The following is a 25,749-nucleotide window of genomic DNA, read 5'->3' on the forward strand; positions in this document are numbered from 1 at the left end:
ATGCAAAAGTCCCCTGAGAATGGAAGCAAAAGTGTACGCAACTCTGCCCTCATCCTGATGACCATTCTTGTACGTGACGGTGTAGATCCAAAGCACCTGGGCACCAACTATCTGTACGTACTACCTGTCCTGTATACACCTTTGATCAAAAGCCCACCAGATAGTGGTCAATGTGGAAGGTACTGCAGACACTGTAGGACAGGGCCACTGGATATGATGAGGTAGTTCCTTGAGCAACCTGTCCAAATCATCTGTCAGAATGCCTCATTGCCAGATCTCACCAACAAGCACCAAGAGCTACATACATCCTGTCTACCCTCACTCTATTTCCCCCAATGCCCGAAGAAACAGAGATAGGGTTCCCCTTGTCTTCACCTACCACCTCACAAGCCTCCTCATCCAACACATAACTCTTCACAACTTCCACTTTCTCAACAGGATCCCACCACCAGGCATATCTTCCCCTCCCTGCTCTTCTCCACGTTCCCCAGGGGCTGTTCTGTCTATGACTCCCTTGCCAGCTCTTCCCTACCCACTGATATGCCTCCAGGCACTCATACCTGTAACTGCACTCTGGTACAGCTGCCCTGATGCCTCAATACCTCTAAAGAGTCCTTCCAGGTGAGACCGTCCTTCACATGTGAATCCTTTGAGGTCCTTTGTTGTATCTGGAGCTTCCAAAGCAGCCTTCTTTACATTGGTGAGACCTGATGTAGGCTTGGGATCATTTCACTGAGCTCCCTCACTCCATCGGACGAAGTAGCCAGGATCTCCCGGTTGCCAGCCACTTCAATTCCACTTCCCACTGTTACACCAAATACTTGAAGAGATGTTCTTCAATCTGCTGATGTGGGACTTCAAGCTTCTGAAACCACAGCCTAATGAGAGCAGAGAGAAGATGGCCTGGCCCAGATGGCAGGGATCTCCCTATGTTGCCTTCTTGAGGCAGCAGCTTCCCAATAGTGGGAAGGAGGTAGCCGTGAAGTATTAGGCCGAGTCCAATACTCTGTCCAGCTCCTCACGTTCCTGTGCATTCAGACTGCTTTTGGTGGTTGACTGGGCTCATTGCAGTTGGCTGCTTTGTTGTGAATAGTGCCAACCTTGATATTTGCTGGAGCTGCACTCATCCAAGCAAGTTGAGAGAACTCCATCATATGTCTGAATTGTGCCTTGTAGCAGGTACAGGATATAGCTGATGGAAAGGCTTTGCTGTGTCAGAACACGTATCATTCATGACAGGTTACCTATCCTCTGATCTGCTCTTGTTGACATAGTCTTTATGTGACTGGTCCAGTTGAGTTTCTGATCAATGTCAACACCAGGATCTTGGTGATAGGGGATGATATTAGTTACGTCCCTGAATGTCTAGGATGGCTGATTAGATTCTCATCTGAGTTGGTTATTACCCTGCCTCTTCAATTATATAAGTATTACTTGCACTTGTTAGATCTGGGCTTGATGATGTCTCGGACTTGCTGATTGTGGGCATGGACAGGCTCATTTGTTGAGAAGCTGGGAGTGAAGCAATCACCCATTTTTGATCTTATGGGAGAAAGAAAATCATTGATGAAGGTAGTAGCAACTAGGACACTACCTAAAGGATCTTCTGCAATAACCTCCTGTGCCAGGGTTATCCACCAGTAAGTACGACCATCTCCCTTTCTGAGGCATAACTCCGATCACTGAAATACTTGTCCCTTTGTCCTATCAGTATGACCAGGATCCTTGTCGCTGCACTCAGTTAAATGCTGCCTTGAAGTCAGCAGGTGATTGTCCTCACCTCTGGACTTTACCGCTTTGGACTGAGCCAAGGCAGTGATGAGGTCTGAAGCTGAGTGGCCCAGGTGGAAACTGGAGAGTAGGTGACTAAAGAGCAAGTGCTGCTGGAAATCTGAAATAAAGGAGAGAGTGGGAACGGGCATGCATCGGTTAGAGATTGAGGAGAAACCACTTGCGACTGTGAAATATTGGAGATGTGGCAGTTGGCCTGTGGCAGCTGCTAAGTAAAATTCAGACTGTTGCTAATGGTTCTGTTCAACGAGAAAGCTGCAAGGCTTGGAAATGACTTCCAGACCTATCTGGTGCTTTTTGATGATCAGTGACAATATTCTTTGTGCAATTGCGGATGCAAACTGCATAGTTGAAAATCCTCCACGCAGAGCAACCCTGAGACATAAATGTTCATGGCTACAGGTGCTTTGGCAGCCAATGAGATTGAAGTTGTAGCTGAGCAGAAGGTACAGGAGGCTTCACAGAAGTCACTCACACTGAAAGGCAGACAGTTCACACCTTGTTCAACACCAAGTTGGACCACTCTACCCTTAAAACCCAGAGCTCACACTCTCCCTGACATATTGACATGATCTGTCTGATCCTCATGCTTGAAGACCCTGATCAACATGGTGCTTGTGCAACTTATTTCAAAGCTGTGTGCACAGACATACATTAAGTAGCATTACAGAGTGGATACAGCATCTCTGGCAATGTGTCATGAAACCCAGATAGATATCCAATTTGTTTTGAATGTGTAGAACATTATTGTAGCCTGGCAGAAACTCAGACAATGCTAGTGTTGATTAGGAACAGTCCAGTAATAATGCAATACACTAAAGAACAGAGTGATTGAAAAACACAAAAACAAGAACGTGAAATGAAATGAAAATGAGACTAAAATAATACTACTTAGCTGTTAGTCTCTATATTTATCCATTTATTTGAATTCCATTGCCTATCTCAAACATCAAGCAATTGGAAGGTTTTACTTAACATATATTAACATACATTACGTATTCCTGTTTCTACTTGGGCACAATAAACCTGCATTCCATTGTGGCCACATTGAAGTACAATAAACTTCGCTGTATAATCCGATGGCTGAGCTGTCACTGAATATAGTTTTACCAATGTTGAGGCTAACAGTGTCTTTTCTGCAACTCTGTATTGTTTTCATAACACTCTCAACTGACCTCTGAGAAGTACTGTTATTCTGCAGTGATTGAACTTGTGACTTGTGCAGTAATCTGTCGACAATGGAGTGTGCCTCTACAGCAGATATCTCTGCAGAGATTGAGGATGAATTTGAAGATGAACATGAAGAAAAGGAAGCAGAAGTAGAATCTGAAACTGAACAACAAGGTATAGCTATATATTTGATTATCTGCTGTTCTCTACTGCATATTCATCTTTCTCTCAAAGCACAAATTTGGTATCAATTTGGAAAGGGTCGTAAAATTAATCAAGGAAAAAGCCAGCATTTCTTTTGTTTATTTGGGTCACTATGCCTCTTACCTGGGACAGAAGACTGGTGCCAAATAGTTTCTAACTAGTGTCAGTCGTGTGTGCTTGTGTGGCCATTAGACATTAAACCATGTTTGGAGTGAGAAGTTTTTTAATAGTGTTTGTTGCATGTGTTTGTGTTCAAAAAACAGTGAGTTTTGTCACTAACAGTTGGTGAGAAATAAACAGTAAGGCAATTCAGAACTGTTTTGCTCACCATGGTTTCAAGCATTCGGATTTGGAGATTCCAGAAATGGCTGGGAGTGAAAATTAAAGAATTTCACTACTTCAACAGGTTGGGAACTATGAAAAATTTGAAGATATTGACCATCATCTTGAATATCATCTTGGACTCATTTTCGTGAATCTCCTTTTTCCTCTCCAGTTTCAGCACATCCTTTCTAAGATAAGGGGTCCAAAATGCTCCCAATACTCTAAGTACTCTATATCACCAGCTGTCTCAGTATTACATCCTTACTTTTATATTTTAGTCTTATTAAAATGAATGCTAACATTGTGTTTGCCTTCCTCACCACAGACTCAACCTGCAAATTAACCTTTAGGGAATCCTATACAAGGACTCCCAAGTCCCTTTTACACCTCAGTTTTTTTTGTATTTTCTCTCCATTTAGAAAACAATCAACCTTTTTTCTTCTTCTACCAAAGTGCATGACCATACATTTCCTGACACTGTACTCCATCTGTCACGTCTTTGCTCATTCTTCTAATCTGTCTAAGTCCTTCTGTATCTTCTCTACTTCCTCAGACTACCTGCCCCTCCACCTATCTTCATATGGTCTGCAAAATTTGCAACAAAGCCATCAATTCCATCATCTAAATCATTGACAATAACATAAAAAGAATTGGTCCCAACACAGACCCCTGTGGAACACTACTAGTCACCAGAAAACAACCAGACAGACTCCCTTTATTCCCACTCTTTGCCTCCTGCCAATCAACCACTGCTTTATCTGTACTAGAATCTTTCCTGTAATACCACGAGCTCATAACCTACTAAGCAGCCTCATGTGTGGCACCTTGTCAAGGGCCTTCTGAAAATTCAAGTACACATCATCAACCTATTCTCCTTTGTCTGTCCTGCTTGATATTTCTTCAAAGAATTCCAACAGATTTGTCAGGAAAGATTTTCCCTTGAGGAAACCATACTGACTCCAGCCTATTTTATCATGTACCTCCAAGTATCCCCAAACCACATCCTTAACGTTGACTCCAACATCTTCCCAACCACTGAGGTTATACAAACTGGCCTAACATTTCCTTTCTTCTGCCTCTCTCTGGTCTTGAAAAGTAGAGTGAATGACTTTTGCAATTTTCCAGTCTTACAGAAACACTTCAGAATCTAGTGATTCTTGAAAGACCACTACTAGTGCCTCCACAATTTCTTCAGCTACTTTTTTCAGAACCCTGGGGCATATACCATCTGGTCCAGGTGACTTATCTACTTTCAGACCTTTCAATTTCTCAAGAACCTTCTTCCTAGTAATGGTAACTTCACACACTTCATGACTCCTGACACCTGAAACTTTCTCCATACTACTAGTGTCTTCCACAGTGAAGACTGAAGCAAAATACTTATTCAGTTCGTCTGCCATTTTCTTGACCCCGTTACTACCTCTCCAGCATCATTTTCTAGCAGTCCAATATCCACTCTCACCCCTCTTTTACACTTTATATATCTGTAGAAACTTTTGGTATCCTGTTTAATATTATTGGCTGGCTTACTTTAGTATTCCATCTTTACCTTCTTAATGACTTTTTATTTGCCTTCTGTTGGTATTTAAAAGCTTCCCAACCCTCTAACTTCCCATTAATTTTTGCCCTATTATATGTCCTCTCTTTGGCTTTTATGTTGGCTTTGACTTCCCTTTTTATCCATGGCTGTGTCATCTTGCCTTTAGAATACTTCTCTGCTGTCATCCCTGCCAGTGTTCTTTTTCAATCAATTCTGTCCAACTCCTCTCTCACGCCTCTGTAATTCCCTTTACTCTACTGTTAAACTGATACATCTGACTTTAGCTTCTCCTCAAATTTCAGAGTGAATTTGATCACTTTCCCCTAAGGGGAAATCCTTAGCTCTGTTTTACCTTAAGCTCTCTAATTATTTCTGGTTCATTGCACAACACCCAATCCAGAATAGCTGATCCCCTAGCGGGCTCAACCACGAGCTGCTCTAAAAAGCCATCTCATAGAAACTCCCCCTCCTGGATTCCTACACTAACCTGAGTTTCCTAATCTACCCGCATATTGAAATCCCCCATGATTATTGTAACATTGCCCTTTTGACATGCATTTTCAATCTCCTGTTGTAACATGTAGACCACAAACTTACTACTGCTTTATGAGTCTGTGTATAACTCCCATCAGGGTTTTCTTACCCTTGCAGTTCCTTTGCTCTATCCACAATAATCCAGTACCTTCCGACCTTATATCACCTCTTTCTCATGATTTAATTTCATTTTTTATGAACACAGCCACACCACCCTCTCTGCCTTTATGCCTGTCCTTTTGACATAATGTATATCCTTGGACATTGAGCTCCCAGCTATAATCTTCTTTCAGCCATGATTCAGTGATGCCTACAGCATCATAGATGCCAATCTGTGCTACAATTTCATCAACCTAATTCCGCATACTGCGCACATTCAAATATAACACCTTCAGGCCTGTATTCACCTTTTTTTGATTTTGTACACTTTTTCATTGCAGGTCATCCTGTTGACTGCAATTTTGCCCTATCATCAGCCTCTCCTTGCTAGGAATCTCACTCAACATTGCCTCTGTTGTAAACCAACTACCTCATCTTCAGCCCCATCACTCTGGTTCCCATTCCCCTGCCAAATTAATTTAAACCCACCCGAACAACTCTGGTCAACCTGCCTGCAAGGATATTGGTTCCCTTCAGGTTCAGGTGTAATCCGTCCCTTTTGTACAGGTTGTACATTCCCCAGAAGAGATCCCTATGATCCATAAATCTGAATCACTGCCCCCCTGCACCAGTTCCTCAGCCATTCAATCACCTGCCAAATCATCCTATTCTTACCATCACAGGTGCATGGCACAGGCAACAATCCAGAGATTACCACCCTGGAGGTCCTGTTTCTCAGCTTTCTACCTAGCTCCCTAAAATCTCTCTTCAGGTCCTCCTCACCCTGTCTACCTATGTCATTGGTGCCAATATGCACCAAGACTTCTGGCTGTTCACCCTCACCCTTGAGAATGCCGTGGACAGGATCCGAGACTTCCCTGGTCCTGGCATCAGGACCATATCAACATACCATCCAGTTGTCTCTATTGTGCCCACAGAACTTCGTCTCTGTTCCTCTGACAAAGCAATCTCGTATCACCACTGGGGTCCTTTTCACCTCTCTGCTCTTTGAGCCACAGCACCAGACTCAGTGCCAGAGACCCGGTGACTGTGGCTTCCCCTGGTAGGTCGTCCCCCTCAATAGTATCTAAAGTTGTATACCTATTATTGAGGGGAACAGCCACAGGTGTACACTGCATTGTCTGTGTATTCCCCCCGGCCCCTTCTCCTGACAGTCACCTAGTTACCTGTCTCCTGCAACCTTGGGGTGATTACCTGTCTAGACTACTGTCTATCACCTCTTCGTTGTTCTGTATGGGTCGAAAGTCATCGAGCTGCAGCTCCAGTTCCTTAATACGTTCTCTCAGGAAGTGCAGCTCGGTGCACCTGGTGCAGATGTGTTCATCTGGGAGACTGGAGGTCAGGAAGTTTTAAATTTATTTTTCTAAGATATATTTCTCTGTCATTTCCTTACACTAAAACTGAGAAGGCAATGGTCTTTATTATCAGCCATTACTATAGGGATAATATCTATTAGGGGAACATAAATCTGATTTACAATTAATAACAGACCCAGTTACTTCAGATTTGTAACTTGTAAAACAAATGATATTCAAGTACCTTTCTAGTGTCTTCCTTTTCCAGTACTCTCTGTTTGCTAAGCAATGGGCTCAGTCACCAATGTGAAGAATCACAGCAAGATATTACTGCAACCAAAATGTGACTTCAATTCTTTCTCTTATGTTATTTATAATAATGTCTCCCTGCTTCTACATCAGTCACTTACCTTTTGATATTCAGTTTTGCTATGAGGAAACAATAACCTTTTGAGTGAAAAAATATCACATTCAAAGTTTAATTTTTCTTCAAAATAAGGGTACAAAACAAATTGCAAGTACATGCTGCCCCATGTAGCAAACAGGTTCCGTTTCTTACAGATGCCCATATGTATATTTTGTCCATAAATTGGAAAATACACAAAAATCACTCTATGGTAACTGTACTCCACAGTATTGTAATGAAAGGCATCGGAAGCATTTAAGTCTGATATGAAAAGAACAATGGATAAAAATGAATAGAGAGAAGAAACTAGTTCTGTTGTTCATAGGGACAAATATATACATATATATCAGACTACTGAATTTAACACGTATTATATGATCTCTTTTGTACATTGTGGTGTCTATAAATTAGGTATTCATAACCCAAAGACAGATTGTATATGGAGCTTTACATCAGCAGTCGATATTTTTCCAGTTTTTTTTGTTGACTTGTTTAATAATACACTTGTAAACTGGCTAATCTTGAAGAAGAGAATATTGTAGCTTTATCAGTAGATTATTACTGGTGTTGCTTGTCAGATTTCTCTTTTGAAAAATACTTTAATTTCTATTGGTTCTGCCCCTTACATGTAACCTACATCTATTATGTGTATAAAATTGAACTTGCTATTTTTTTAGAATCAGAATCCCCAAAACTGCTCTGACTTTTACTTTGATTAAATATATCTTGAACAACAACCACTTTCTTCTGTACTTCACGTTTACAATGCAAAAACAAATTTAAATAAATCAAAGAAATGAAATCAGAAGAAAGTCACTGGAAAGAAGAAGACAGGTGAGACTGGAAACTTCCTTCCAGAGAAGGAGGTTTAAGTGGATCAAGGTAAGACCACAATAGTGGGTGTGTGCATAAAATACCAAAGTGAAGGGAATAAAGAATTCAGGGCTAATAGAATTGCAGGGGTGGACTTGGAGCAATGGAGTGAAGGAAAACTATGAATTGTTGAAAAATATTCAGATAGATCACCTTTCAAATCTATTGCAAAGATTCTAGACGGTTCCCCAAGGATTTGTTCATACCAAACCTCGTCACACAATATCTGATAAAGTGATAACAGTTTCTTTTTAATTATGAATTAAAATATGCAGAAACACCAAAGGGCAACTATACAAGCATTGTACTGTTAATCTGTATGTGAGTGATAGTTGCAAGTGCACCAGTTATTTTCAGTTAAAATTGACATTGAATTTCTGTTTCCTTTCCACTAGAAGCCCCCAAGGACATCAAGACAATTTTCAACACGGCCCATAGGGACTGGATTCCCTCCACTTACTGTAATATTCCAAAGGAGTTCTATCTGTTTGCAGGTTGTGACATCAGCATCCACGAATCGACGGATCACTTTGGAGCAGTGATCTGGCCTGCGGTGCGTTATACAAGATAGAGTCGTTTGGAATGTTGAGCTGGGGGGGGGGGGGGAAGTAAAAATATTTGCAATATAGAACATAGAAAACAACGATAAACACACTTTCTGTGCTTTGCATGGGCTTATCTACCAATCTGAATTTATTCTCTTCATTACTGGATTAATTTTACTTGGGATGTTAGAGCCCAAGTGTTGTGTTTGTCACTCAGAGGGAGCAGGATTATCTCAGGGGTTCTCGCATTAGTCGTATTACTAATCACATTCAATAGAAGGGCTGACTGAGCTGGTGATGGGTGCTGGACACAGGGGTAGTTCCAACACAGGACTCAGACTCCCTTGCCACTATGACTCACCTCAGGGCTGCGAGATGTCAAGTAGCCAAAAACAGAGCAAATAAGCATATCGCATTTCCATGGTCCATAAAATGGCCTAGACAGAAGGTATAATGAAGGAGTGGAAATGATTCACATTATAATGGATGAAAGTAAATAGGGTCATTAAGTTGTACAGCAAAGACACAGACCCTTCAGTCCATCATATTCATGCTATCTGTTGTAGCTACCTACATTAGTCCTATATACTGTATTGGGTCCATAGCCTTCTCTATACTTGTTTGGAGATATTGTGAGGTTTCTGGCCTCCATTACCCCTTCAGACAGCACCTTCCAGACTCTAAAGACTTTCTGTGTCAAAAAGTTACCTCACTTTCTACCTGTCACCTGAAAGCTATGCTCATTTGTCATAGACACTTACGTCGTGTGTAAAAGCTTTTTATTTTCTACCTTATCTAACCTATCAGAATTTTGTATGCATCTATCTGGTGCCCCCCTTAGCCTCCTTCTCTTCAGGGAAAGCCAACCTAACATATCCTGTCTCTCCTCCTAACCAAATGCTCCATTCCAGAGAAAATCGACACCCTCTCCAGTAAAATCACATCCTTCCTAATCTGTGCACTGTTTCTGTGGTCTCCATTCCTCCGATCTTAGCTCCTTGGCTCAAACTCAAAGTCACTCCTGCTTGCACAGAGTGTTGTGCTGCACTGTGACTGAAATTCAACAAATAATGGCAAAGCAGCATCAAATTCATGGACCCCGTACAGATTCCAGAGGAGAAGGTGTTTGCAGTCCTGAGGCAAGTTAGGGTGGATAAATCCCTAGGGCTTGACAAGATGTCCCCTTGGACACTGCAGGAAGCAAGTGCAAAAATTGCTGGGGTCCTAGCCAAGATACTTAAACCATCCTTAGCCACAGGTGAGTTATCGGAGGATTGGAGCATAGCTAATGTGGTTCTGTTGTTCAAGAAAGGCTCTAAAAAAACCAGGAAATTATAGGCCAGTGTGCCTGACATCAGCAGTGGGAAAGTTATTGGAATGTATTCTAAGGGACCAGATATATACTGTAAGTATTTGGATAGACATGGATTGATTAAGGATAGTCAGCATGGCTTCATGCATGGTAGGTCATGTTTAAACAATCATATAGAGGTTTTCAAGCAGCTACTAGGAAAGTTCATGAAGGCATCGACTCAGGTAAGGAATCTGACAAGGTCTTGCATGGGCGGTTGTTCAAGAAGGTTCAGTCGCTTGGTATTTAAGATGAGGTAGTAAATTGGATTAGACATAATGTTTGTGGGAGAAGCAAGAGATTGGTAGTAGAGGGTCGCCTCTCTGACTGGAGGTCTGTGACTTGTAGAGTGCCACAGGGATCAGTGCTGGGTTTGTTGTTGTTTGTCATCTATATCAACGATCTGGATGATAATGTGATTAACTGGATCAACAAATTTGCGGATGACACCAAGACTGGGGGTGTACTGGACAGCGAGGAAGACTATCATGGCTTGCAAAGAGATCTGCATCAGCTGGAAAAATGGGCTGAAAATGGCAGATAGAATTTAATGCAGAGTGGGAAGGGTTGCACTTGGGAAGGACCAAACAGAGTAGGTCTTACCTAGTGAACGGTAGAGCACTGAGGAGTGTGGTAGAACAAAGGGATCTGTGAATACAGGTCCAGAGTTTATTGAACATGGCATCACAGGTAGATAGGGTCATAAAGAAAACTTTTGGCACATTGGCCTTCATAAATCAAATACTGAGTACAGGAGATGGGATGTTATATTGAAGTTGTATAAGATGCTGGTGAGGCCTAATTTGGAGTATTGTGTGTACTTTTGGTCACCTACCTACAGGAAAGATGTAAATAAGTTTGAAAGAGTACAGAGGATGTTGCCGGGTCTGGAGGACCTGAGTATTAAGGAAGGATTGAAAAGGATCGGACTTTATCCCTAGGAAAGTAGAAGGTTGAGAGGAGATTTGAAGTAGGTATAAAAAACTATGAGGGGTATAGATCGGGTAAATGCAAGCAGGCTTTTCCACTGAGGTTAAGTGGAACAATAACCAGAGGTCATGGTTAAAGGTGAAAGGTGAAATGTTTGATGGGAACTTGAGGAGAAACTTCTTCACACAGAGGGTCATGAGAGTGTGGAATGAGTTGCCAGCACAAGTGGTGCATGCAAGTTCAATTTCAAAGCTTAAGAGAAGATTGGAGACGGTTCATGGATGGTAGGGAAATGGAGGTCTATGGTCACAGTGAAAGTTGATGGGAGTAGGCAGTTTAAATGGTTTGGCATGGACTAGATGGGGCGAAGAACCTGATTATGTGTTGTACTTTTCTATGACTCTCTGACTCTAATGTAATGACTGTGGCTGAACAAATCCCACCCATAACACATTTGGAAGTCAGACAGATGGCAAAGGTCTGCTTTGTCTGATGTCAATATCTTTAAATTATCCTTAAATATGTAATGGATGTTAAAAATTAAATTGAATTAAATTGTATTTACATTTAATAAGCATTTTCAAAAACTAAAGAGCTAAAAATCAACATTTAAGGAGCTGAAAAACATTAAAGCAACAACAAATCCTGAATAGAAGGAAGCAACACACAGAAAATGCTGGAGGAACTCAGCAGGCCAGCATCTGAATATTTTCTTGTGTTAGCATAAAAGGAACCCGCCGCATTCATCTCTACTGTCCATGTTGAGTTAATGCGCTGGCAGTTCTTGCTTCAGGTCTAACCTGGACCTATGGGCAGATTCTGCGGTCTAAATGCTGTGGGATCTCAACGAGATCTTGCTGTATTGCTGGTCTTTGTTACAATTCAGTGCCAGAGTGCAGCTGCAAACTGGAGCTTAGTTGGCAAATGTAGCTCATCTCCATTCGCTCACAAGTTCTGGCATTTACATTCAGAGATGTTGATAGTTCAGGGTGAAACTCTTGGTACCTTCCAGCAATGAATGGCCATAAGTGAAGGCGCTGGTGTGGAAAGAAATCACAGCAAAACTATTCCTTCTGCGTCACAGCTTTCTCCAGGTTTCCCAACATATAAGCATGAGAAATAAGAGTAGAGGTGGTCCCCTGTCCCATCAAACCTGCTCCACCCTTCATCATTGCTTATCTTCCATCTCAATTAGAAGTTCAAAGTACATTTATAATCAAAGTACATATACAACCTTGAAGTTTGCTCTCTTGTGGACATACTCAATAAATCCAGAAACCACAACAGATTCAATGACAGACCATACTCAGCAGGACAGACAAACAACCAGTATGCAAAAGACTGTGCAAATACAAAAGAGATGAAAAAATAAGGTAAAATACATCCTTGAAAGTGAGTCCATAGGTTGTGGGAACAAAATTGAATGAATTTATCCCCTCTGGTTCAAGAGCCTGATGGTTGAGTGGTAATAACTGTTCCTGAACCTGCTAGTGTGAGTCCTGAGGCTTCTATACCTTCTTCTTCATGGTAGCAGTGAGAAGCGAGCATGGCCTGAGTGGTGGGGGTCGCTGCTGATGGATGCTGCTTTCCTGTGACAGTGCTCTGCGCAGATGTACTCAATGGAAGAGAGGGCTTTACCCATGGCGCACTGGGCCATATCCATAGAATTGTAGAACGTCACTCTCATGGATTTTCACCGAGCCCCTTGATTCTCTTAAGATCCAGAAATCAATGAACTCAGAAATTGAGCCTCCACGGTACTCCAGAGTACAGAGCTCACTCAGTGAAGAAACTTCTCAACCTTCTCATAACTCTAAATAATCTTTCCCTTATTCTGAGATTGTGATCCCTGAACCTACACTCATCAGCCAGTGGAAACACCTTTTCTACGTGCGCCCTCATGAGCCAAGTACCAAATTTGTAAATTTCAGTGAGATCTCCTCATTGTTCTAAACTCCATGCAATACAAACCTAGTCTTCATGTTCTAAAACTACTCAAGTAATCCATCCAATTCTTGATGAATTGGAGATATTTGAATGCACATCTGCAATTATTGTTAACATCCTATCAAAGAAGCAGCTCCATTTAGATTTATTTTAAAAATAAAATATAATAAATAATCATAAGTAATAATAAGATTGCTCTGTTTTCAGACCTGCCTAAATTCTATCAGTATGTTGACTTTGCTACCAGAGGTGGGAACACATTAGATTTGATTTATACCAGCACCCGTGATTCATACAAAGCTGCCTCCCGCTCTCACTTCAGATCCTCTAGGCATTTATCTGTAATGCTAATTCCTGCATACTGACCACTGATTAAATGAGCCAGACAAGTTCAAACGGAGACAAAGAGCTGGCCAGAAGGGCAGCTCAGCACCGTGGGACTGTTTTGAAAACACGGACTGCAGCACGTTCGGTGAGGCGGCTACCTCTGACCGTCACATTAACATTGATGAAAACAAGAGATCTGTTACTGGCCGCATTAAGGAGTGCACTGGGAACATCACTGTTACTAAACATTTGTGAAGGCAAATCGGAAGCCATGGCTTACGGCAACAGTCTGGACACGGCTGAGAGATCGGAACGCTGCCGTCAGAGGGGATAAGATGGCCCTCAGGTTAGAAAGAGGCCGCACTTCCCGCAACATCAGAAAGGCAAAATGGTATTATTCATCGAGAATATACAGTCCTTCTGTGACGCCAGGGACACGAGGCACATGTGGCAGGGCATTCAGGCCATAACAGAATACAAGTCCACCCTGCAAGTTGACAACAGTGATGCTTCATTTCCTGATAGGCTGAATGTCTTTGACTCCCGGCATGATGCACGGAGCAATGTGCCAGTGAGGGAGGCCCCCCACTCCGCACCCCCCCACCCCCCGAGAAGCAGGCACTCTGCCTGGCCGCAGATGATGTGATGAAGACCCTGGCCAAGGTCAACCCATGTCAAGCTGCGGGGCTGGCTGGGTGCTGAAGGACGGTGTAGCCCAGTTAACAGAGGTTCGTACAGACATCTTCAACATCTCTTTAAAACAGTTCACATCCCTTCAGGCTTCAAGGCAACCACCATCCCATCATCCCGGTGCCCAAGAGGGTGAGAGTAACCTGCCTCAGTGACAACTGTCCAGTGTCACTGACCTCAGCAATAATGCAGTTCTTTGAGTGGCTGGTTATGGATCACATTCAATTCCATCTTCCTGCTGCATTGGACCCTTTCCATTTTGCTTATTGTTAGTCCACTGAGGGCACTATAGCCTCTGCACTCCACTCTGTGCTATCCCACCTGGAAAATGGTGCCTCACATCCCAGGGTGCTGTTTAGCGACTTCCTGGCGTGGTGTGGTAGCGTGATGGTTAGCACAACGCTTTACAGTTCCAGTGACGCAGGTTCAATTCCCACAGCTGCCGGTAAGGAGTTCATACGTTCTCCCTGTGACTGAATGGGTTTCCTCCAGGTGCTCCTGCAGTCCCAGGACGTACTGGTTGGTAGGTTAATTGGTCATTAAATTGTCCTGTGATTAGGCTAGGGTTAAACTGAGGGTTAAACTGGGGGTTACTGGGTGGTGAAGCTCAAAGGGCTGGAAGACCCTATTCCATGCTGTGTGTCAATAAATAAATAAATTTAACACGATCATACTGCAGAATCTGGTAAGGAAACTCTCCTCGTTGGGTCTCATCACCTCTCTCTGTAACTGGATCTTGGACTTCTTGACAAAGCAGCCACAATCTGTCCATGTCGGCAGGAATACCTCCAGCTCCATCACGCTGAGCCCCGCGGCCCCTAGTGTGAGCTCACGTCAGAGCTGGTGTATGACTGCGTTGCCAGATCCAGTTCGGTCCGCAGTGGTAGTTGGCCTCATCAACAACGACAAGACGTGGACAGAGAGGAGGCAGAGCGACTGATAGAATGATGCAAGCACAACAACTTGAGTCTCAACATAGACAAGACCAAAGAGATGATTGTGGACTTTAGGAAGATGCAGATTGACCACTCCTCACTGCACATACCTGGCTCCTCTGTGGCGAAAGTTAGCAGCATCAAGTTCCTGGGGCGGGCGGGGGGGGGTGCACATGACACAATGACCCCTCCTGGTCCTTCAGCACCACTTTTATAACCAAATGAAACAATGGTCCTCCTGACCACAGTGCACCCACAATACATATATCACGCAAAGAACACAAACCAAAATATTATACTATAAATAAGTTGATAAAATATAATTCAAAATGCACGTAGTAAAGTGCAGCACAGGTAGACAGTAAACAGCTCGCAGCCCTAGTGACGAGACCTCAGTGGTGACAGGGGGTATTCACAGCCTGAGGGTTACTCGGTCTCGCAGCCCTAGTGCCGGTGCTTCCGTACCTCCTTCCTGACGGTCGTGGGTCAAGGAGATTGAGGGATGGGTGATAGGGATCCTCAACAATACTTTGGGCCCTTGGTCTACAATGCTCCCAGTAAATGTCACAAATAGAGGGGGAGAAGACCTCAATGATCTTCTCAGTTATTTTAACTGTCCTCTAGAGGGTCTTGTAGTCCGATGCCTTGCAGCTTCTATACCATACAACCAATGTTCCTTTTAAGGTTTGCACACATCTTTTGCTACTAACGCACAAAAGAATTTCAACTCTGTACAAAAGGTTATCACCCTCTACCTTGTTGGCATGTTAAGTATACTACACAGTCGTACACAATCACATTTCCTTTTCAGGTTTCTGATTCAGACGGCATTAACAATGTGGAGTTTGCAATGATTTGTCTGCAGATTTTAGAACTGGCTTATTTATCCTGTTTTTATTGAAGAAATTATTGATTCCCTGCATCGAATTCCAAAGTACAAAGGGCGTGAAGTGCAAAAGAACTGCTAGTTCACTTAAAACATAGTGGCTTAATGAAACAGTTGAAACTGCTACACTGAAACCTATGAACAACAAATTGGACTTGATAGTTTATCATCCTGAGAATAGCTTCAGCTTTACTTCCACTTAAGACCTCAGTGCACACATGTTATCACTTGGCAAAAAATTACACAGCACGAGGTTTTTGCACACACTAGTCATTACAAATTAGAGGGAACATTGCATACAGTGATGCATCCAGACAGGATACTCTTGATGGTGCTCCTATAGAAAGTTGTTAGAATGGGGCGGAAGCCTTGCACACCTCAATCTCCTCAGAAAGTGTAGATGCATTTGTACCTTCTTGACTAATGAGGAGGTGTTGTGGGTCCAGGTTAGATCATCTATTCTGCGCACTCCAAGGAACTTTGGGTTCTTCACTCTCTCCACGGCAGAGCCATTGATGTAAAATGGAAAGTGGTTGACCTGTGCCTTCCTGAAGTCTACAATCATCTCTTCTGTCTTGTCCATGTTGGAACTTATGGTTCTCACACGATTTGTCAAGCCTCTCTACCTCCTGTCTGTATGCTGACTCATCTATGTTGCTAATGAGGCCAATCGCTGTTGTATCGTCAGTGAACTTGATGATGTGGGTTGAGCCGGATCTGGCAGTGCAGTTACAAATCAGCAGTGTGAACAGAGTGAATATGCACACGACCCTGGGGCCACCAGGGCTCAACATGATGGAGCTTGAGATGTTGTTGCCAGCTTGTACTGACTGGGATTTTTCCATCAAGAAGTTCACGATCTTGTGATAGAGAGGGATATTGACCAGCGTTCCCTCTAATTTGTAATGACCAGTGTGAGCAAAAATCTTTTGCTGTGTAATTTTTTGCCAAGTGACAACATGTGCGCACTGAGTTTTTAAGTGGAGGTAAAGCTGAAGCTATTCTCAGGATAATAAACTACCAAGTCCAGTTTGTTGTTCATTGTTCTTGGTGTTGCAGTCTCTATTGTTTCATTAAGCCATTCTGCTTTAATTGAACTCGCAGTTCTTTTGCGCTTCATGCCCTTTGCTTCGTTGGAATTTGACATAGTGAATCCATAATTTCTTCAATAAAAACAGGATAAATAAGCCAGTTCTAAAATTTGCAGACAAATCATCGCAAATTCCATGTTGTCAACGCCTTCTGTATCAGAAACCTGAAAAGGAAATGTGATTGTGTTCGATCGTGAAATATACTTAACATGCCAACGAGGTAGAGGGTGACAACCTTTTGTGCGCAGTTTAAATTCCTTTGTGCATTAGTAACAAAAGGTATGTGCACACAGACATGGCAGATCTTAGAGGGAACATTGGTGTTGAGTCCTAACAAGGAAAGTTTACCCACTAGCCTCTGAGGAATGGCTGTGTTAAATGACAAGCAGAAGTTGGTGAACAATATCTTGGTATATGAGGCTGTTATTGCTGTTTCCTTCAAGTTTAATTATCATGCAACCATACATCCAAACAAAAGTGTTCCTCAGGGACCAAGGTGACAGACGCATTACCAACAGCACACTGCATGTAGCATTTAGCACAAAGAGTTACAATTTCAGAAAAACCTACAGTGACAAAGAGAAAAATAACAATATAGCCCAAGCCCTTGAGTGAGATGATTGTAGATTGTTCTTCCTCTGAGCAAACACTGAGAGTAGTACCAAGTGAACACTGAAGGGTAGAGCTGATGAGAGGGGCCAGTCCCAACCCAGTACGGGTTCCAGCATGCCCCACAGAGGCCCCTCCTCTCTCTTACATCAACTCAGCTCTCCTCTCCTGGGACACTGCTGCAGGTGACCCTGTGGCCTTGGCCTAGTCCTCACCACGAATAAGGCAATACAGCTCTCACCAATGAACCAGTGAACTGGAATTTTGATATCCAACATTACCAACATGGTCAACAATATCAACGGTCAACTCTGACCGACAGAGGCCCTCACATCACCTCACACTTTGGGAGTAGCACTAGATTAGTACTATCTGACATTTACATTATTACACCTACCATCTTTAGTCCTTCTACAAACATCCAGTACCTGGACAAAAGTTAACAAGGCTCTGGTATGAATAGAGAACACTATGGTGCACCTGGTTATTGAACCTACCCCAGGCCAGCATGTTCACCCGATCTTCAGCAGACGGGTCTAATGTGAAACAGGTAAACACACATACATTCCATACAGTGCAATAATGTTTAAGGTTAGTTACTCTTCAAAAGGTATCAAAATATGGAAAGTTTCTGAGAGATATCTAACATAGATTCAGCCATGGAAACTGATATTCAGTTCCTGCCAAGACAAGAATGGAGGGTAAGCTGTTGATTCCAGTTGAGGTGAGTTTCATCAAACTTTGGAGACTCTTGCTCAGAAGCAGCTTGCAGCAGTGATTCAGTCAATGACCATACCTCCTCATTGATCATGTCTGAACCTCAGATTTTTTTTGCTGTGCTTTGCCAGTAACATGTCCTATTGAGGATGGTTAGGTCAGTTATCACCATATGATCCTAATCACTGTTTTGGGAGTAATTCCATTTGAATTAATGTGAACAACGCTACAGGATATCTTACAAAAATAACTATTGACTGACATTTTAATTGTTTCTTCCCACAGGCAATTGAGTTGTGCCACTTTTTAGAAAACAACTGGAAGGAATTTGATCTTACTGACAAGAATGTATTAGAATTAGGAGCTGGAACAGGACTGTTATCTATTGTGTCTTGCTTACTAGGTTAGTATAAGACTTCAACACTTTATTTTAAAACTATTTTCCTTCTGTCATTCCACGATTACAACTACCATCCATGCAGTGTCTTTAATGTAGAAATACTTCCTAGATGCATGAAGGTAAAATGGACACCAGTCAAAGAAACAGGAGGAAGCAAAGGTTTGGCCAGAGCCTTGAGGAGAATGAAGGTGAAGGAGGTGGAAGATGGTAGACATTGCATCTAGGGAAGGAATCAAGCCCAGGGAGAGACATTAGATCGAGGAAGGAATCAAGCACAGGGAGAGACATTAGATCTAAGGAAGGAATCAAGCACAGGGATTTCCTACCCTATCAGTTCCCCTGAACTTCTTAAAACAAATAGTTCAAATGACTCCTTTACCTAAACTCAGAGACTAGAGCTATGTGCAATTCACATTGTAACACTTGAAGACAAGGTTAACATGGGAAATCTGTGCTGGACTCCATCAACTTGTAAGATGTGAAGCCCCACATTAGGGCATAGGAGCAGAATTAGGCCATTCAGCCCATCGAGTCTTCTCCACTATTTGTTCATTGCTGATTTATTATCCCTCTCAACATCATTCTCCTGCCTTCTCTTCATGACCTTTGATGCCCTGACTAATCAAGAACCTATCAACCCCCGCTTTAAATATACCCAATGACTCGGCTGCCACAGCCATCTGTGGCAATGAATTCCATCGATATCCACCCTCCGGTGAAAGAAATTCCTCTTAATCTCTTTTCTAAATGCACGTCCCTCTATTCTAAGGCTGTACCCTCTGGTCCTAGACTCCCCCACTGTAGGAAACACCTTTTCAACATCGACTCTATCTAAGCCTTTCAATAGTCACTATTCCAAATGTGGTCCAATCAGGGTTTCACAGAGTCATAATGTAATTTCTTTCCTTTTGTGCTTCAGATTCTTCAATATGACAATCAGCTTTCTATTAGCTTTGTTTAGCATTTCTCTTAATGTGCCCATGATATTTAATGATTCATTCATATGACACTTCATTGTCTGACAGCAATGACACAGTGACAACAGGGAGAGAGACAGCTGGCCGTCTTACAGAAGCTAAGTGTTGCCTTGGAAGGCAGTACATAGGAGAGGAAGACTAGAGAGGGATGCAAGAGGAGTTCTTCAGAGGTGAAAAAGCAGCAAATTCAGGAGATTTTCCATAAGTGATATTATGAAAACAATCTGCTAAATGACTGACTTTGAAAAGGAGAGAAATCACTCTTGCTTTCACAAGTCATTGAACTGTGTCATGTAAGAATATAGTATAGTTTTCTAAGATCAAATACTTTGGTTTGACAATTACCTTTCTATTATCCACCCTGCAAACAGTGCCAAGAAATGTAACTTAAAACCAAACTATCAGGCATCAAAAAGTATCTGTTGTTGCAAAAGAACACAGTAAGTCAGTACAGGTTGAAACTCTAGTCTGGCATTCTGTAGTCTGACAAAACCCTGCTGCAGCGTGTTTTGAATCTGCATCACAGATCTACACTAATTAACTAATTCTAACTAAGAACTAAAATTAACTAGGATGTATACTGATCTGTAGTAGCCACTTACCAACTTTTGTAGTCTCAGCCGACAGTGCTTTCACTTCAGTTTATTCAGTTCTCGGAATGCTCATGTAACCTCGTGTGTCTAAAGCAACTGTACTTAAAAAGAACAGTCCTGCTCAGAGAGAGATGCTCAGCACCATCAGGTCTCAACAGTACCAGACTAGAAAGTTTTAACCTGTAGTTTGGTTCCACAACCGAGGAAGCTGTTGATGCAGGTAGCTACCCACACATAATGTAGGTTTTCACAAATAAAATATTGTGAGGCATTTTATATTTAAGAAAAACAGTAACAACTCATTTATTGTACTCTAAACACCGAACACACAGCGCAGTGAAAGTACTTTCTGTAATTCCATCATCATGTCAGACCAGCCTCTTAAAGTGAACCCCAATTCGACGTCTGTAGTTGTGAATTATATATGTTTCCACCAATTACATTACCCTACAATAATAGCTGTTAACAATTCCCATCTGCACATTTCTTAATTCTGGAAATGATTAGCTCAATGCTGCTCGAAATTTTCACTCATTTTCTACCTCCAGAAACTTGAGCCCAGCCTAAACTGTGTTTCCTAATATCGTAACCCATACCTTGGTGTTCACATCACTATATCAATTCCTGGCCAGGCAGCCTCCTATGCATCTCTCATCTTAAATGATTTGGCATCGGTAGCTGTCTCCTAAATATCAGGATTCCTTTCAAAAACCTCCCTCTTCTTGTGATGTCTGATAAACCCTCAATTCTTCAACCCAGTCTGTTCAATTTCTTTTTGTGGAGTGTGGTGTCAACATTGATATAATGGTGCCTTTACATAGAGTCTTTGGATGTGTTACTATGTTAAAGGCGATTAATAGCTGTAATATGTTGTCAGTGGTGCCAACACTGCAAAGGTATTATTGTTCTTATCGGAATGCATGTCTGATTAATTTGTACTATCATTGACACTGATAATACCCATAATAAAGATAAACTAGCAAGATTGAGTTAGATTGGTGGTGATAGTCGCAGGCAACTTTCCAATGGAAATCACAGAAGGCTAGCTAGACCCACTGTTAATGGAATTTTGTCTCCTTTGTTCACCTTTTATACTTGACAAACTCCTGCTTTGCAGGTCCGCCTGACTGATAGGTTTGGCTTCTCTCCAAGAGGAGAGGACTCTGAAGAAGGGAAGTTTGAACCCCAGTCTCTAATCCCTGAGCTAAAGAAAGGGGAAAGGACACAGGAGGTGATGGAGAGGGGCAGGCGGGTGTGTGTGGAGTGTTTTTAAAGAGTACAGTCCCTGACCTGAGAATTTTTTGCATGGGGTGGAGCAAGCTGGCGAGTAGATAATAGAAGAACACAAGAAAATAGGAGTAGACCACTCGGCCCATCGTGCCTGTCCCCCCATTCAATCTGATCATTCTCTGAGCTGCAGCGTGCCGAAGCTAGGAAAACTCTCCTCTTCTGCTGCCAACAAGCTGTCCTCAGTTCCCTTCAGCTGCTGAGGCCGATGAAACCAGTCCTGCCAACAATTACATTTGCAAGCAAGCCTAAGTTGGAGGATACCATCCTCATTAAAGCACATAAATTCCCAGACTGATCCTGGGAACAGACTGTCCTTCACCTTTTCCCGTCACTGAAACACTCAGAAGTGAGTGATGTGGACATGAGCTGCCACTGTGTTTCATACTTTCAATATTCTATTTCCTACCTGACCCTAACAATGCAAAAGGCGTATTAAATGCTTTTATTTCTCCCAAGCATATTAAGCTGTGAAGTAGTGTATCAGTATGAAAATGTTTATTTTAGAGGAATCACCAGCAAATTTTAATGTGTGATTATTAAATTAGACAATTCTCTTTTATTATGATGTCATTATATTTGGTTTATTAATTTAGTGAGATATTTAATGAACACTTGTTGATGATAGAGCTCTAGAAGATTATAAGACTAGCAGGAAGGAGCTTAAGAAAGAAATTAGGAGAGCCAGAAGGGGCCATGAGAAGACCTTGGCAGACGGGATTAGAAAAATCCCAAGGCATTTTACAAGTATGTGAAGAGCCAACAGGATAAAACGTGAGAGAATAGGACCAATCAAGTGTGACAGTGGAAAAGTGTGTATGGAACTGGAAGAGATAGCAGAGGTACTTAATGAGTACTTTGCTTTGGTATTCACTACGGAAAAGGATCTTGACAACTGTAGGGATGACTTACAGTGGACTGAAAAGCTTGAGCATGTAGATATTGAGAAAGAGGGTGTGCTGGAGCTTTTGGAAAGCATCGTTGGATAAGTCACCGGGATCAGATGAGATGTACTCCAGGCTATTGTGGGAGGCGAGGGAGGAGATTGCTGAGCCTCTGGCAATGATCTTTGCATCATCAATGGGGATGGGAGAGGTTCCAGAGGATTAGAGGGTTGCAGATGTTGTTCCCTTATTCAAGAAAGGGCGTAGAGATAGCCCAGGAAATTAGGGACCAGTGAATCTTATTTGAGTGGTTCATAAGTTGATGGAGAAGATCCTGAGAGGCAGGATTTATGAACATTTGGAGAGGTATAATATGATTAGGAATAGTCAGCGTGGCTTTGTGAAAGGCAGGTTGTGCCTTACAAGCCTGATTTTTTGAGGATGTGACTAAACACATTGATGAAGGTAGAGCAGTAGATGTAGCGTATATGGATTTCAGCAGGGCATTTGACAAGGTACTCCATGCAAGGCTTATTGAGAAAGTAAGGAGGCATGGGATCCAAGGGGACATTGCTTTGTAGATCCAGAACTGCTTTGCTCACAGTAGGCAAAGAATGGTTGTAAATGGGTCATATTCTGCATGGAGGCCGGTGACCAATGGTGTGCCTCGTGGATCTGTTCTGGGACCCCTACGCTTTTTGATTTTTATAAATGACCTGGATGAGGAAGTGGAGGGATGGGTTAGTAAATTTGCTGATGACACAAAGGTTGGAGGTGTTGTGGATAGTGTGGAGGGCTGTCAGAGGTTACAGTGGGACATTGATAGGATGCAAAACTGGGCTGAGAAGTGGCAGATGGAGTTCAACCCAGATAAGCGTGAGGTGGTTCATTTTGGTAAGTCAAATATGATGGCAGGACATAGTATTAATGGTAAGACTCTTGGTAGTGTGGAGGATCAGAGGGATCTTGGGGTCCGAGTCCATAGGACACTCAAAGCTGCTGCGCAGGTTGACTCTGTGGGTTAAGAAAGCATACAGTGCATTGGCCTTCATCAATCGTGGGATTGAGTTTCGAAGCCAAGAGATAACATTGCAGCTATATAGGACCCTGGTCAGACCCCACTTGGAGTACTGTGCTCAGTTCTGGTCGCCTCACTATAGGAAGGATGTGGAAACCATAGAGAGGCTGCAGAGGAGATTTACAAGGATGTTGCCTGTATTGGGGAGCATGCCTTCTGAGAATAGATTGAGTGAACTTGGCCTTTTTTCCTTGGAGCTACGGAGGATGAGAGGTGACCTGATAGAGGTGTATAAGATGATGAGAGGCATTGATTGTGTGGCTAGACAGAGGCTTTTTCCCAGGGCTGAAATGGCTAGCATGAGAGGGCACAGTTTTAAGGTGCTTGGAAGAAGGTACAGAGGAGACGTTAGGGGTAAGTTTTTTACTCAGAGAGTGGTGGCTGCGTGGAATGGGCTGCCGGCAACAGTGGTGGAGGCGGATATGGTAGGGCCTTTTAAGAGACTTTTGGATAGGTACATGGAGCTCAGAAAAATAGAGGGCTATGGGTAACCCTACGTAATTTCTAAGGTAAGGACATGTTCGGCACAGCTTTGTGGGCCGAAAGCCCTGTATTGTGCTGTAGGTTTTCTATGTTTCTAATAATATGAAAATTGATAGAGGCAATGAAGTGTGAACCAGTATGTCTCAATTTTCCTTCCTTTCAGGTGCCTATGTAACTGCTACTGACCTCTCCTGTTCATTGGGTAATTTACAAAGTAATGTTATGAGAAATACACGAAACAGAAGCAGACATCTACCTCAGGTTAAGGAGTTGGCTTGGAACGTAGATATGGATAAAAACTTCCCTCACTCTGAATTTCATTACGATTATATCCTCGCAGCAGATGTTGTTTATCATCATGACTATCTGGATGATTTACTGGCTACATTTGATTACTTCTGTCAACCAGACAGTGTAATATTGTGGGCAAACAAACTTAGATTTAAATCAGACTATGATTTTTTGGAAAAATTCAAGCTAACTTTTGATACAATAGTTCTGGCAGATGATGCAAATTCTGAAATGATAATAATTAAAGGGACAAGAAAGTGTGATAATGAAGCTTGGTGAAATTAAGTTTTAAATTTCCTTTCAAAATTTCACAGAATCATTCACAATGGAAAGACTGCAGTTTATTAAATCCATTGAATTAGAAGATGTACTTAATTTGAAATGTACCAATTTAGCATTTTGTTCAGTTCTATTTGAGATATTACCTTTAACTTGTACAGCAGTTTATACTGTAACACTGAACTATCTGGGATATATTTCCAGGTTATGAATTGCTTGCATGGTGACATCCGATGTGTTTAAATAGAAAAGAAGTTAATTAGAAATATAGCCAATTTTTGGATCAGATTTACACAATTTGTAGAAGCTAATTAAAATTGATGTTTAATTACTAAAGTAAAACTTTAATACTTACATAATGTAATTAAGGGAAAGTACAAGCCAATTTCATCCTATAATAATTTCTATTAGGGTCAGATATATTTCTTTCACAATTGTTATGCATCACCAAACCATCTGCAATATTATAAGGCTCTATTTCTACTATATTATCAAAACATAGTCATTCATATTCTTATGCATAATTAAGTCTAAGCTTTTATTTTGCATGCATTTCTATTAAATATTATTTTCTATGTACAGTGTTTCTCTATTTATCATTTATTTCTACCTTTTTGCAAATTTTGGAACAATGGCTTTAATGACTTTTAAGTGTTTTAATCTGCTGCCCACTACGTATTTCAAAACCATGACATCTCAAAGATACTGTTGTGTGTGATTGGCAAGAACTGCCCTCAAAGTGCTCTTCAGCCACAGATGAAGTTGTAAAGCTTGAATGCTGGATAAGTTTTGCATTCAGTACTTGGAAAAATTGCTACAAGTACATAGGATGTGGTGAGTTGATTGAAATTCACCTACTAAAACTTACTAAAATGAATACCTTTGTTGTGGATATTGGATTAGTTCAAGTTTGTTAAAATATTTATTAGATGCAGGTGTCAATTTTAATCATAGCTGGGGATAGGACTGCAGCCTGAACTATTTCATAAAATAGGGGCTATGACAAACTGCACATCCTTAAAAATCTGTGCCAATAGATCCCACTGATTCCAAGTCAGCAGATTATTACACATCCAAAGGTGCACTGCAACAACACACCGAAGTTCCTATGGCAGCACCTTCCAGACCCATTGCCACAATCATCTCGAAGGACAAGAACAACAGATGCCTGAGAACACCACCACTTGGAAAT

The 25,749-nt window shown here is 41.9% G+C and overlaps 1 protein-coding gene across 1 annotated transcript; it reads left to right on the forward strand.

The window, feature by feature from the left end:
• LOC140200936 (protein-lysine methyltransferase METTL21C-like) lies at positions 1-24,557 on the forward strand. Its single transcript, XM_072264581.1, has 5 exons — positions 1-179; positions 3,017-3,135; positions 8,653-8,810; positions 18,571-18,688; positions 24,151-24,557. The coding sequence occupies exons 1-5, from the start codon at positions 1-3 to the stop codon at positions 24,555-24,557; spliced, it is 981 nt and encodes a 326-aa protein (XP_072120682.1).
• The last annotated feature ends 1,192 nt before the right edge of the window (positions 24,558-25,749 follow it).

This window comes from Mobula birostris, chromosome 7 (genome assembly GCF_030028105.1).
Source record: "Mobula birostris isolate sMobBir1 chromosome 7, sMobBir1.hap1, whole genome shotgun sequence".
In the NCBI taxonomy this organism is placed as follows: domain Eukaryota; kingdom Metazoa; phylum Chordata; class Chondrichthyes; order Myliobatiformes; family Myliobatidae; genus Mobula; species Mobula birostris.